Source organism: Perca fluviatilis, chromosome 11 (assembly GCF_010015445.1).
Source record: "Perca fluviatilis chromosome 11, GENO_Pfluv_1.0, whole genome shotgun sequence".
NCBI classification, from domain to species: Eukaryota; Metazoa; Chordata; class Actinopteri; order Perciformes; family Percidae; genus Perca; species Perca fluviatilis.
In genome coordinates this window covers 13318340-13333684 of record NC_053122.1, presented here as the reverse complement: position 1 = coordinate 13333684, position 15345 = coordinate 13318340, and the positions used below count along the sequence as shown (strand labels likewise).

At 41.0% G+C, this 15345-nt stretch overlaps 1 protein-coding gene across 2 annotated transcripts; it reads left to right on the top strand.

The window, feature by feature from the left end:
• Window positions 1-679: 679 nt before the first annotated feature.
• Window positions 680-6844, top strand: ednrba (endothelin receptor Ba). Of its 2 annotated transcripts, XM_039815497.1 has the most exons (9): window positions 680-959; window positions 1853-2316; window positions 3219-3331; window positions 3533-3737; window positions 4320-4469; window positions 4778-4911; window positions 5050-5158; window positions 6132-6280; window positions 6409-6844. In XM_039815497.1, exons 2-8 carry the CDS (start codon window positions 1903-1905, stop codon window positions 6264-6266), a joined length of 1260 nt encoding a protein of 419 aa, XP_039671431.1. In that variant the 5' UTR covers window positions 680-959; window positions 1853-1902; the 3' UTR covers window positions 6267-6280; window positions 6409-6844. The 2 variants fall into 2 exon arrangements, with proteins under 2 accessions (XP_039671431.1, XP_039671430.1); XM_039815496.1 differs by having other exon boundaries at window positions 6132-6844.
• The last annotated feature ends 8501 nt before the right edge of the window (window positions 6845-15345 follow it).

Below are 15345 nucleotides of genomic sequence, written 5' to 3'. Positions count from 1 at the left end.
AGGAACTCCCTGAGTACTAAACGTTTGAAGTTTTCTTGCTTTAGAAAAATCTAATATTGTGTGGTAAAAAAAAAAAATTCAATAAACACTGGCACATGGAGATATCTTTGTATGGTTTTAGCCATGCTAGCAGGTCTAGAGATGGCAATGTCAGTCCTGATCTAACCCGGCCACCTCTGCATCTTTCTTGATGTAATTTCTCATTACTATGAGAAACAGCTTGGCGAACATGGTGCAGTTATTTACAATGTGACTGCACATTGACAGCCTGATAAAACCCAAGTGATAGGATTGTTGTGGATGTAGATTAAATGAAATGGCAAATAAATAAATATCAAATACTGTTTTTTTGGTCTTACGAAAAAGAACAATGGCAGTGCAAAACTGAAACACTTTAATATGACAACTGAAATAGCAATGATCAATCCCTGTCAGAATATTAATAGTTAATGCCAAAAATGTACCATAAAAATATTGTAAGGCACTAAATACTCAACACTGAGTACCAACCACACACTATAAATCCTCATTAACTGATTTATGATTTAACCCTGTTTCTTGCATTAAAACGAGGGCACTTTGATGAACACAATAACTTATGAACATCCTGCCTGCCTTCCTTTGTCTTCCTCCACCCACTCCTCTCCATAAGAAGAGGAGGGGTTGGAGGAAAGGGATCAACTCAGCAGACTCTTGACACTGTGTACACTGAGACTCAGCAGCCAGTACTGGAGAAGAGTGAACTACCAGAGGAGCGGACTGGAGCACAGAGTTGGAGCTTTTTCACTTTGACATCAGTGACAGAGAGATAAATTGCTGTTGGAGATGATTGGACTATCACTTCAGGAACAGCATCCCTCCAATTTGAGAACTTTTCTCTGTCCTGAGAGCTTGAGAGTTACTGGAAAAGTTTGATCTAAGAGGCACAAATACTGGAAGATACCTCAGCTGGGAGCTAGGTAAGTAAGAGATTACACAGCAGTGACTGGAGAACATTAACTGACTGATTTAAGGGCCATATAAAAAGTATTGGGGCGGTAAGGGGGGTTTACTTTGTAAATGAAAGTATAATTATATTAGTTGGTTCAACTTGTTTAATCATTTACCTAATTTAAATCTTATTATCTTAATAGAATATCTAATGAGCGTCACCAATGTACACATTCTTAAAAACCCTGATACAGAGAAAAGTGTTGTCCCCTGCTTGTGGGAAAGTGCACATTCATGAACCACGTGAAAGTGCAAGTTGTCTTTTGACGTTAATATTTATGGAACTATTAATATTGCAAAATAAAGATTTTAATAATGATGATCAACCCCTGCTCTCCCAAAGGTCAGACTACCTTATCTTTTTTATTTTTTTTTAAGATTTGTTTTTGGAAATTTCAGCCTTTAATAGAAAGGACTGCTAGATATGAAAGGGGAGAGAGAGGGGGAAGACATGGAAATCTTCCAGGTCGGACTCAAACCCTGGACCTTCTGCGTCAAGGCATACACTTCTATATATGTGCGCCTGCTCTACCAACTGAGCTAACCCGGCCACAGACTACCCTATCTTTAGCCAAAATAAAAATAACAATATTCTCCCTTTTCTGACCACCTCTCTTTTTCTCCCCAAATCATTTATGTACAGTCCCTAAACTAAAAGTGACTAAAAGGTTTCTGCAGGGTGTATCTGCAGATTTTAGTTGTGAGTTTGTATAAAGATGGCAGTGAGCTAAAGTCACATAATAAACCCTGGAGCCTAATATACCTAGTAGACAGTGAGGTTATTTTTTCTTAAAGTATAATAATATTCCTGTTGTCAGATAACAGGGCTGAATACATTACTTGCTTGCCATTTTTGTTCCAGGCACACTCAAAGAGGATCAGTAAAAGCCATAGCTGCAACCAAACTCCAGGATGAAGATTCATCTCCTCTGCTTGGAGTTATTCCTCTTGGCGGGTCACATCCTTGTGGCCAGTGGGCAGTTGGAGCCAAAGAAACAAGCGCCCCTGGACCTTCTCACTGTTACCCAGAGACTTGGGCTCGTAGAGAGAGATGTGCAGGGTCCAGTGAGGCCCAACATCACCATGCCCCGCCGCCGGCTACCCCCCATGTGCACCGGACCCACAGAAATCCGAGACACCTTCAAGTACATCAATACGGTGGTGTCCTGCCTGGTGTTTGTTGTGGGTATTATTGGTAATTCCACTCTGCTGAGAATCATCTATAAGAATAAGTGCATGCGTAACGGGCCGAACATCCTAATCGGCAGCTTGGCACTTGGAGACTTGCTGCACATCATCATCGCCATTCCCATTAATGTTTACAAGGTGAGCAATACCCTATAGGTTTATAGTGATCTTTTTGCCCTTAACAGTATTCTTTTTTCAGTCAATTCAAAACTCACCTAGATGTTGAATGAATTTTTGTTGCACTCTAGTTAAAAGGTCATATGCAAATATTTTGCTGCATATTGGATATTAAATCCTTTGCAGAAAAGCACATGCGAGCAGACACATACACACTCTTGAAATGGGGCTTTTCCCATGTTATTACTTTACTAGATGCTGAGCCCCTCTATATCCCCTTATGTCTCTGGTATGTTATTGTCTGTTGAGCTCATGGTGTGTGTGTGTGTGTGTGTGTGTGTGTGTGTGTGTGTGTGTGTGTGTGTGTGTGTGTGTGTGTGTGTGTGTGTGTGTGTGTGTGTGTGTGTGTGTGTGTGTGTGTGTGTGTGTGTGTGTGTGTGTGTGTGCACGTGTAAAGTGTCTGTATATTTAGGAAAGGGGAAGAGCATGTTAAAACAACTGGAGCAGAGCAAGGACAGGAGAGACAGGGTGGTATGTGGAGATACAGGGCTACATATGATTCCAATTCATCTACACTTACATTCCAGTCACGCATCCAAAGCAGACATGAAAAGTCTTAATTGTTTTTATTGTTAAGGTTAGCAAAGGTTCTGTCGTTCTCCAAGAGCTACCGTACCTGTCTGGGTTACGGAGCCTTGAGGTCAAACACAGACCGCGCTATGTTTTCAAGAAAAGACCAAAATAGTTTTGACTTGTAAAGGAGAGAGAAAAAAGCTTCACAGAAACCGATACATTCAGGTTCACGCATATCTGGTCAACACTGGATGCCTGAGGCTGGGGAGAACAACTTGGAGCCAGACGATTTGCTTCACTCCCTCTCATGGTTAAACTCTGTCATCAACTCTTTCTGTCTCTCTCTCCAGCTCCTGGCAGAGGACTGGCCTTTCGGAGTGACTCTGTGCAAGCTGGTGCCGTTTGTCCAGAAAGCCTCAGTGGGCATCACAGTGCTGAGTCTGTGCGCTTTGAGTATTGACAGGTAATTATGGCCACAACCAATGGACAACACAAACTCACCCTTCCTTTCGCGTTAGGTCCTGTTTTCATTTCCTAACGCGACATCAACAGGGATTACTTGCTGCTCTAGTAATATCTATGTGTATTTCCCGAAAACGTCAAACTATTCCTTTCACTAATGTTAGTTTGTCGGTTGACTGACTGCACATGTTTGATCTTCCAGGTATCGTGCCGTGGCATCCTGGAGCCGTATCAAAGGAATCGGCGTTCCAAAGTGGATGGCTATCGAGATAGCGCTCATTTGGATATTATCCATTGTTCTGGCAGTGCCAGAGGCAATAGCCTTCGACATGATCACCATGGACTACAAAGGAGAACACTTGAGGATCTGTTTGCTTCACCCCATGCAGAAAACCGACTTTATGAGGGTGAGCTGCGGCATACAGACTTTGAGACATATAACTCAGTGTGGGGAAAAATAGTGTGTTGACACAGCTGTGCACTGTGCTAACCTGCACATGCACATAGAATACATACTGACATGTATAGACACACAAGGAGAGATGTGCATGTTGGCACGCACGCTGACTTGTGTATGACTTACCATACAGTGAAAGAGCTCCTGACTAAATTGGGGTTAGAGAGAGTTTACAGACAGTGAAGCATCATCAAAAAAAACGGTATATCCCAGGAGTTATTGCTCTCTTGGCTACAGACAAAAATGCAGCGCCTGCGAGTGCGTGTGTTTGTGTGTGTGTTCACGTCTTTTATTAATCATAAAATAACAGCAATGAACAATGTCTTTATTCCACTGAGGTACTTTGATAAATGGATTTTAAACGCAGCTCAACAAGTGAATTTGAGACACACCCTTGAGTCCCTCACTCCTGTCCAGAGTGGGGATACACTCCATTAAATTTACTTCTGAAATATTTCACCTTTAACTTTAAGCTCTCTCATACAGATGCTTATGCGTAATTCAGTGCTGTTTTCCTATTTTCTTTGTGTAGTTTTATAAATCAGCGAAGGACTGGTGGCTGTTCAGTGCATATTTCTGCCTGCCATTGGTCTGCACTGCTATTTTCTACACCCTGATGACCTGTGAGATGCTGAGGAAGAAGAATGGAGTCCAGATTGCGCTCAGTGACCACCTCAAGCAGGTTTGCGGATGACTGACACAAGACTTAATCATACATTTACATAATTGTGTCCAATTAAAGCTATTAAAAATACAGTTTTGTCTTTTTGCCTCAAACTTTACTCCAGCCTAATTTGCCACTTCAATGTTCTACTAAATTTGTTTTGATTTATGAAAACAGTTATACAAAAAGTTTCCAATGATGTACATCATTGTACTTATACTTTTTGTATAAAAGATTTCTTTGTATCCAAATTTTACCATGTCCCTATCTGGGCCAAACCTGTCAGGATAAACTATACAGTGATTTATGTGTGTTTGTGTGTTCAGCGAAGGGAGGTGGCTAAGACTGTGTTCTGTCTGGTTCTGGTCTTCGCTCTGTGCTGGCTGCCTCTCCACCTCAGCCGTATCCTGAAGCTCACCATCTACGATGAGAAAGATCCAAACCGCTGCGAACTGCTCAGGTATGGAAGAAAATACATGTTCACAAAAGTCAACAAAATAAATAAAGGACAGAGAAGACTAGATAATTTAGTAGAATAATAAATCACCCTAAAGGGAGGGAGAAGTTGACGACTAATGTGTCTCTGTAACCTTTTTAGTTTCTTTTTGGTGTTGGACTACATTGGCATCAACATGGCATCTATCAACTCCTGCATCAACCCAATCGCCCTCTACATGGTCAGCAAGCGCTTCAAGAACTGCTTCAGGGTAAGGTGCAACTTAGTAACATATGCCACGTGCAGAGTGAAAATATTTGTATAATATATTTTTATATATTTTTATATATATATGTTTTTTAATATATTTTTTTCAATGTTTTTGCCACTTTTTAAGTTTTTTTTCTCTGCTTTTTTCAACCTTTTTTGGTGCTTTTTTCTCCGATGGCTAAGTTACTTTATTGGGGCTTTATGTCGACCAAGCTGTAAGTGAAAACACTATATGGGCAATAATACAGTAAAAGATGTTTGACTTTTTCTATTAAATAAAGCACGTCAATAAACTCTACATGTCTGGCCCTTTATGTGATTCTTAGTTTCCAATGTGGCCCTTAGTGAAATTGAGTTTGACACCCCTGCTCTAAGCTAACCGGCTGCTGGCTCCAGCGTCATTTGAACGGACAAACATGAGAGGGATATTGATCTTTTTATCTAACTCTTGGCCAGAAAGCAAATAAGATTTCAAACTATTTCAAACTACCTTCAAGGCAACCTCTGAATCCATCGGTCTGATCACGATTTAGCATCTGGGGGCAACAGCAATATTTTGGGGGTTCCTGTGGAGCCAGCGGATATCCAGATAACAGATATCTGTGCCAAAACTTCCTCTTCCATGTGCTGGTCATTGTTTACAGTTTGAGTTGATACTTTTTGTAGGCCTTTGTGTTTTAGGTCCAGACGATATAGCGGCTAATCTCTTTCAACAGATATCTGCATATGAATGCAGATGAATAAATAAATAAAAAGCCAATAAAAAGCTAAAACGTCCTCAGACGATAGCCGATAGGTTCGGAGATTGCATTTCGACCAAAGCGTTCTGCCTCTTTTACTCTACACACGACTGTTTACCTGCATGCAACCAAAGCCTGCTCAAACGTGATTGGTCGATACTACTCAGACTAGAAACGAAAACCAGAACCAGAACGCTTTCAATACTAAAATCTTGTCCTGTCCTGTTCCTCTAGTCCTGCCTGTGCTGCTGGTGCCTACCGGCTGAGATGTTGATGGATGAGAAGCAGTCATGCATGAAGCTGAAAGTCACAGAACGAGCCTCCGACCAGAGCAACTCCCGCACGAGCAACAAGTCCACTACAGCCTGAAGAGGCGCATAGAGGTGAGAAAGGAGGAAATATGATGGCAAAAGAAAAACGAAATATTCAAATATGTCTGACTGAATGAGGACAAGTGTTCATTTTGAACCTTTTCTATAACATCATGTGATGTCTCCTTTAAATTCAACAGACGTGTATTTGGAAATTAATGAGATTAAACGCTTCTATCCTAAAACTCTGAACACTTGCCATAATGGATCGCTGCACACTTACCCTGTCCAAGAAGAAATAAGCATCGGTGCATTCCAAAAACTGCATTCGTGCATAACAAGTTCGAGATGCCTGTGAAGCAGGCAAACTGGTGTTCAAAACACCAACTATTGAGAACTAAGCAGGGGCTAAGTTTAAATGTTATGTAAAATTGGGGGTCAAGAGTCGATTATCAAAGACAGCCCATCGGGCTCGCAGACTGGATAGTGAATGTTACTTTGACGCTGTGTTGCGTGTTGTTACCACACATTAAAGCAACTTGGAAGAGTTTAAAACAGTGAATGTAATGCTCTTGTTTGAGATTTGTTTACGTTATTTTGTAACGCATTTCATTTATAATATATGTATGTATTGAGCATTTTGCATTCTTTATCGCTTGTTACATTAGTGCCTTTAAATGTATCATCTTGGTGTCATTTTCCCACTAGTTATTCGACTACTGATGTTTGATTTCAGCTGTGTGACCATTCAGCTACTGTATTATACGGTTCAATATTGGGCCTGTTCTTAAGGCTTCATGCATTTTGTGACTGTATTTGGTCACAATTGCTTATCTTAATCCTTACCTTTTTTTATTAAAAAAAGTAAATAAATACAATAAATAAGGAACTAGTTACTTGTGTATTTGTTTGTAAAGAAAAGCATACATTTTCAAGCAATTATCTGTTCAGACACACGGTCAAAATCATTTATGACTGTAAATGTTCTAGATTTGCCCATTATCGTGGCCTGACTCTGTGTGTGTGTGTGTGTGTGTGTGTGGTGTGTGTGGGTGTGTGTTTGATTTAAGCGTGACGGCAGACGCCATCATGTGATGGTGAATGCCAACAGAAAATTACTGTGATCTCTCTAATTTTCTACCCACTTTTTCAATCTAAACACACACACACACACACACACACACACACACACACACACACACACACACACACACACACACACACACACACACACACACACACACACACACACACACACACACACACACACACACACACACACACACACACACACACACACACACACACACACACCCCCCCCCCCCCCCACACACACACCCCCCCCCCCCACACACACACACACACAGCTTTGACCTGGTAATGTTCCTTCAGGCTAAACCAGTGTCACGCATGTCATGTTATCTGTCAAAGAAGCTCTCTGTCCTGTGATGTCTCACCACCCCTCCTCGACTCATCTCTTCATCCGCTCTCCTTGCCTTCACTCACTCTTCTTTTTCTGCCTGTATTTCCTTGTTTTTACCTCTTCTCTGTCCTCCACCCTCATTTTCCTCTCTGCATTCCTGTCTCCACTTCTCCAAATAACCCCTCTGCCTCTGTTCTTCCATTATGCTTTAAAACAATTCAGTGTGGTTTGAGATTAAATCAAACCCAGTGCTATAAGCAGCTGTAAGTGAAAGAAATCACATAGGACATTCCTCCCTAAATGGTCTCCTTCGCTACTCTCAGCAGAGATAAACTGATATATCTGCTTGTGGATACTGGCATCGGCCCTCTAGTACTAATGTGATTGATGGTCCTCCAAGATCACTGCTAAAAGAAACAGAAAGTTGCAAAAGAAAGTAAATTTTGTGCAGTGAGCTACTTACTAAATAGTTTATAAATCAAAGTGTAATTAGCTCAGGATCAATTTAGAATATCTTATCTTTCTCTACAAAACTTGTTTGAAATTGAAAGGATGTATTGGCCCAAGCAGCCCTGGTTTATGGTAATGTAGGAAGCAGTTTTAATCTATCACAGAGTTTATGCTAAATCAGTCAACTTGCATTAAAGGAATGGTTCGACACTTTGGGAAATACGCTTATCTGCTTTCCGGATGAAAATTACATGAGAAGATTGATACCAATGTATGTATGATGAATGTGCTACCGCAAGTAACCGGTTAGCGTAGCTTAGCATAAATACTCTCTTTTGCTACTCAACGTAAGAAAATCTGCCCATCAGCATCTATTTAATCTGGTTTAACCCTGTTTAATCTGTACAAAAGACAACAGGTTGTGGTTTTACGAGGGGTTATTGGGCCATTTCTTGGTCGGACACAGTAACTTTCTATCCTAAGCTAAGCTAACTGGCTGCTGGCACTGCCTTTTTACCAATCACATACATATTCTGAAAAAAGATTGGAAACAGCTAGCCTGGCTCCATCCAAAATCTGCCGCCCGGTACTTCTAAAGCTTCCTGATTAACACATATATATCGAGTTTATTTAATCCCTACAAAAAGTGAAGTAAACAAATAAGATATAGTGGTGCTGGTAGGTAGTTTTTTTTAACCTCTGGACGGAGCCTGGCTAGCTGTTTCCCCCTACTTCCAATCTTTATGCTAATAGTGCGTTTCATTTACCTCGGAACTCGGAAGCCGAAGCTGGGAATGACGTCACACCCGAGTTGAATGCGTTCCATTTACAAGTCTGATTTTCATTGTTTTTATTAGCTCTAGCCAGGTTAGCCATTGTTAGCAATGCCAGTTTATAAGAACGCATTATGCTGTTTTTGTCGATACAAACAGCGTAACAACATTGTCCACAGATAGAATATGGACAGTGTATGACTGATAGAATATGGAACGTGTATGACTGATTTAGTGAGACACAAATAACACAGAAGTGCTTATAACTGTATGTTACTACAGCTTTCACAACTGTTGATGCACGGAACAGCCATGTTGGATTTTCAGCTTGGGATACTCTGTGGTTGCCCGAGTTCCGAGCTCAGAAATCCGAGGTCAGGGGGCGTGTTTCCGACTTTGACCATGGAAAATCAGAGTTCCCAGTACAAATGGAATGCCCTATAACCTAAGTGTCTCCTGGCTGTAGCTTCATTAGCATACAAACATGAGAGTGGTATCAATATTTACATCTAATTCTTGACAAGAAAGAACTGTTTTTTCCAAAAGGTCAAAACATGAATATTTCTGCATTTTTTAAGTTTATCCCAACTTTACTCTCACTGTTCCTGTGTATATAGACAATATTCAGTTTTATAGTCTTATAGTCTTTCTTCTTACAGGCTGCTGTAACTTTCTATTTCGACTTCAGCAAAGTTAACAGGGAAAAACATTCCATAGTTCTGCCAAAACTGACATAATGCTACAGCAGTCTACTGTAGTGAGTTCATTTCTCTTTTATTGCTTATAGGAGCCGGGAAATAGAGATGAAAACCTGCAGCAGATTGATGCCAAAAGGTTAATGAGAGATAGCACCTCATTTAGCAATAAAAACTACTGTAAACTTTTGATAGACTTATCATGTTAGCTTGGCCGAGAGTTTCTTTATATTCAAAAAAACTTTGTGGACTTTTCCTTTAATAACTGCATGGAACTCTGGGTGGAAGTCTGAGGCAGTATGTCCTCAGACACACACACTGTCTCTCCATACACAAACACACACATGCAGTACATTTGGACACCACATACGCACAAACAGACCACATACCAGTACACAGAGTTTGTTTTCTCCTCCCCACAGTTTTAAAAGCCAGCATAAAGTGCTGGAACATGGCAGGATTGGAGGGTTGATAGCTTTGGTTTGTGGGTCTCAGGGGTTGGGGTGTGAACAGACCTGGTTTGGCCCCTCTCTGCTCTCTCTTTCTCCAAACATTCTTTCATGTTTTTCTACTCCAACAATCTACCATTTTGCATATTTACACAGCATGTTCTGCAGACTTGCCAGCGAACTGCATTCAAAAACAATTTTCAGCAGTCGTATGAACATGATGTTTGACTTAACTTTTCAAATATTTGACAGGCAGAACTTGCTCCTTTTCTTAACATTTTGCTGCTCATGGAATAATCCTGCGTGGCAAAGCTAGCTATGCAATCAGCTTTTATCTCTTATCCAGATAAAGCTCTCACTCCTGTCTTTGTGTGTGTGTGTGTGTGTGTGTGTGTGTGTGTGTGTGTGTGTGTGTGTGTGTGTGTGTGTGTGTGTGTGTGTGTGTGTGTGTGTGTGTGTGTGTGTGTGTGAGAGAGAGAAAATGCTTTCTGTATATTTGTCTAATTTGATGTGCTGTTTTTGGTCACATTCCATTGATTTCACACGTCAAGGAATGGTTGATAAATGACACAAAAATGCAAATCATCACTCACTTTCACAGATGTATAAATGTCACACACTTGAACACATGCATAGACAACACAACGAACACACACACACACACACACACACACACACACACACACACGGTGCAGCAGATCCAGCAGAAGGTGAGCAGACGTGGCCAGCAGAAGGAATTCATCAGACTGACGTACCATGGCATTTCTTTCATCTATTTGAAACAAAATATAAATTCAAGATGAGAAAAAATAAAAGACACTCCCTAGCTAAAGTCAGAATAACCACCTTCAGCCAAAAGAAAATTACTATACCCTCCCACCTTTCTGACCCCTTCTCCCCCTATAATAATTTTCATACAGTCCCTTGTAATTTCAGCTTTACACACTATGCATGTGAATTTCAAATGCTTTCAAATGCAAACTTATATTAGAATTATAACTTGTTCGCATTACATAAATTGAAAATAGTGGCTGTAATTTGGGGTCCATGAATCACTTGCAGTATGCACACACAAAAAATAAAACCCTGCCCTCTGCTACTTCATAAAAAAATTTAATGGGAGTTAACCTTATCTGTATGCCAAACCAGCAACATTCTTGAACCTGCCTGCTGTTGCAGAAGTGGAGGGAAAATGACAACAAAATGAAAGAATGAAGGGTAGGCTTGATTTATTCTGCTTTATCAGTCCCTCTCCACCCACAGATATTGGATGTATATGGATGAGATTAAAGGTAGACTAATATTTTCAAAAATGCTGTCCCTTTCACATATTTGAAAGATGCAGATGTTAAAATTCTCAAAACCTATTTTTGTAATAAACAAGGTACTCTATTGCATTTACAACACGTCCGTTATAGATCACCTCCCGCTCTTCAGTGTGGCTAAATAAAGCTCTTACGACAGCAAAGAACATATTCAATAGTGATTTTTGTCAAAAAAACGTATCACACTACACGTTTTATTTGTATCTATGTATTTGTGATCATATGACGGTTATGCACGGCAAGCTAGTTTCTCTTATGTGAAGTTCACAGACAGGGTAGTTATGCAACCATTACAACAGTGACAGCATGGCTGGCTGCAGAAAGCCCTGTTCTCATGAGAGAGCTGATGATTTCCAAGAAACAGTGGGGACAGTGATCACACAGCCTGTACCAGACCCCTGAGTATCACTGAGCCACACTCTGCGATGGGTGTTCATATAATCTTTTCCATTTCTCGTTTATAAAAAAAAAAAAGGGAGGAAGTAGAGGACATGAAAAGATTGCTCATACAACAAACCTTGTTGTCAAGGGTGTTGGTGCAGAGTTCTGCCACTAGGGAGCATCAGGAACTGAAAAAAGACAGATGTCTTTTTTACTTTATGCATCAATCTTCCTTTTTAGTCTTTTTTTCCATATTTTTTCTCTCTATTTTTCAACCTATACCTACATTTTCCATATAGGTTAACATTAACTGTACAAGTCATCAAAAAGCACGTTATAATATTGTAAATCTATTTAGTTTAGTTGAAGCTGACCTACTGATTTTATTTGATATGTAGTGAGATCAACACACACACCCCCACTGGCTGTCAACCGTCATATAAACCACTGGGCTGTTTGGAGATCAGTTGCTTGTCTCTCTGCTGCTTTACATTGCAAATACGCCCGTGTTTACATTTGCTCCACACTGACAATGGTCACTATGGGTTACCTTGACTCACAACACAGGTAACCAATCAGACCTCATAGGGAGGGGGAGTTCGCTGGAAAAAAAAAAAGAAGCGATAACTGGCAAGGTTTGAAGGGAAGAAGAAGAAGAAGAAGAAAAAAATCAACTTCTACATTGATCTAAAGCCTGTATGGCACTCTCCTTGGTGACTGGAAATTCACAAGAGGAAACTGATCCCAGGTCTGTAAGCAGATTGTTCTCTGTTTGGCAAAAGGGATAAGAACAATTTCCGTTCCTCTTCTGGATCCTCTAGGCAGCTGCTGCTCTGCCACATACAGACACAAGCTATAAACACAAGGTAAGCCCACTGCTTCTTATTCTATATAACAGACCCACGACTCTGACAAATACTCAAAACAGCAAAAGAAAGTGCTAATTGCTCTTTGGGTGACTGTACGTGCATGACATGTGCTGAAGGGAAAGTGAAAGTATATTTCAGAGAGTGTGTGTGAGTTTCTGAGCATGGCTGTTTGACGCAGTTTAAACACCCTGCCAGAAATGTTCAGTAAAAAATAGTATACATAAATGACAGCTAAACCACAACCACATGTGGACACAAAGGTTGCCACCTCCACCATTCCCCGATTCCCAATCTTTCCACACACACACACACACACACACACACACACACATAAACACACAAACACACACACACACACACAATATTTCACTGTGTTCATTTAAGAAGGCCTGGTTACTGCAAGCAACATGAGGGGCTTATCAGTTGCTCCCTCACTTGCCATACTGTTATCAGCCTGGCCTAGTTCACACACACACACACACACACACACACACACAACATACACACTCTCTGACCCTTTCTGTCAAACACAGCCGCACTCTTTCTATCTCTGACTCGCTCTCACACACACACACGCGCGCAAACTGGGGAATTAATGTTATGGGGGCTTATCAGTGTCTAGGGGGCCTGGTAACCACTTCGCAGGCTCATATCCCAGTGCCGAGGCCACAGAGACAAACCTATGTGACCAGAGTACTGATGAACAAAGGCTCTGTACTGTGAGTGACTCCTCTATAGAAGCAGCAGGCTGCAGGGCACGCTGACAATGAACATAGGCCTAAATACACATGCCAAAATGGCAGGCAGTGGTGGCTATCACTCAAAGAAAGAAAAAACACAAAACACAAAATGCAAGCAGCATTCTTTATGTCTTGTTCTACATTTATTCATATACCATTCTGTACATACAGAGCCAGATTTTCAGGTAAGGAAGTGGAGAGTAGCTGATAGTTAATTATGTTTAACCTGCATTACAACTCAACACGAAAAGACAGTCAGAATAAGCATATGTTCCGTGTTAGTTCTTTTTTTTTTTTTAAAGTCTGTGATAAAGATGAAATATCTCTCTCCTTGGGATGCAACTGCTTTTTATTTAAGACTAAGAAACCAGCAAATTTTCACATTTAAGAAGCTGGAACCAGAGAATTCCTGAGATTTTTTGCTTAAAAATTTATAAAACAATGAATCAATTATGAAAACTGTTACAAATGCTGTTAACTTTTCTTTTCAGCTCTAATCTCTCTTCTAATCAAGCTATGCATACTGCATACAGAACATTATCAAGGACTCCTCACTAACTATAAAACACTGCTCAGAGAAGTAAACTATTCTCCATTTTACTTGTGTCCTAAATCGTTGAGCAGCAAACAACTGCACACATCAGAGGAAGTCGAAAAATGAGAAGGCCATTGCTGGCAGATGATGTTGGCAGCGGTTTGGCACGGGAACTCAGGAAACGGTGCCTCCTAACTGAGCTGTGCTTCCTGTGTGATAACTGACCCAAACATGTTGTGCCTCTATCACACACATACACATAAAGACAAAGAAGCGTGCTCAGGAACTGTGATACTACCAATACTTTTCAAACAAACTGAGGATTAATGGGATTAAAATGTAGGAGCTCAATGATTATATATATTTCCTTGGAAGCGATTTGTTCACAGTGGGAGATCTATTGTACACAAAACCTAAATGCTGGCGTGATCTTCAACATAGGAGGGCTGACGGTAAGTGCGGGGGTGCCAACAGTGTTTACAACTTAAATTTGACAGTTGGGAGGGGGAGGCCGCTGTACAGCAGCAACAGAAGAGACTAAATTCCCTCAACTGTTAACTTTAACCTCAGTAGAACAGACAGAGGAGCAGGGATGGTCAGGGCACTGGGACTGAGCGATTAAAAGGAATTAATATGGCCAGAGGACAAGAGAGGAAGCAGAGAAAAACAAGTGACAAGGAGAGAATAAAAGGGAGTAGAGATGAGGAGATGACTTTGTAGCTTTGTTCTGAATGTCCCCTTTACAGTCATGTTGTAAGATATGTGCACGCCTTGCCTCTGAAACCTTGAACATTGTGCAAAGACATGATGATTTAAATCAACACCAGTTACCTCCCCCCCTACTCATACCACACACACACACACACACACACACACACACACACACACACACACACACACACACACACACACACACACACACACACACACACACACACACACACACACACACACACACACACACACACACACACACGTTGCAATGCAAACGCTTCCTTCCTGTTGCTGGTTTAGCCTCTTTAAGCAAGATAAGAGCAAAAACATGAGATATATGAAAGAGGGAAGCAAACTGTGCTGTTTTCTCTGCCTCTCAGATTAGAGTGACCACATTTCTTAATTTAGACATTTTATTTTAAAAGTCTGACTGGTTTACTACCTGATATTCACTGCAGGTGTGGTACTTTGCGTTTTACCTCCAACGGCTTACACATTTGCTCTCGTTTCTCTCTGTTCTTTCTGGCAGGTTAAGTCAGACCACAGGACAGTTTAGCAGCCCCCACTTCCTCATCGAGAGTGGAAGCATCGAAGCAGAGCAAGTGAACACGAGTTTCCTGTGACGCCTCTGTGTCTCTGGTCAATACGTTTACTCACATCACTCTTCCACTGTTGAATTGTGCTGTTTGGAAAGAGGCTGGCCTCATCGTATCCTGGCGGGAGCTCTCTGGTAGAGCCACACTGACAGTCAATTGCTGTTCATCTGAAGATTTTCTCCAAAAC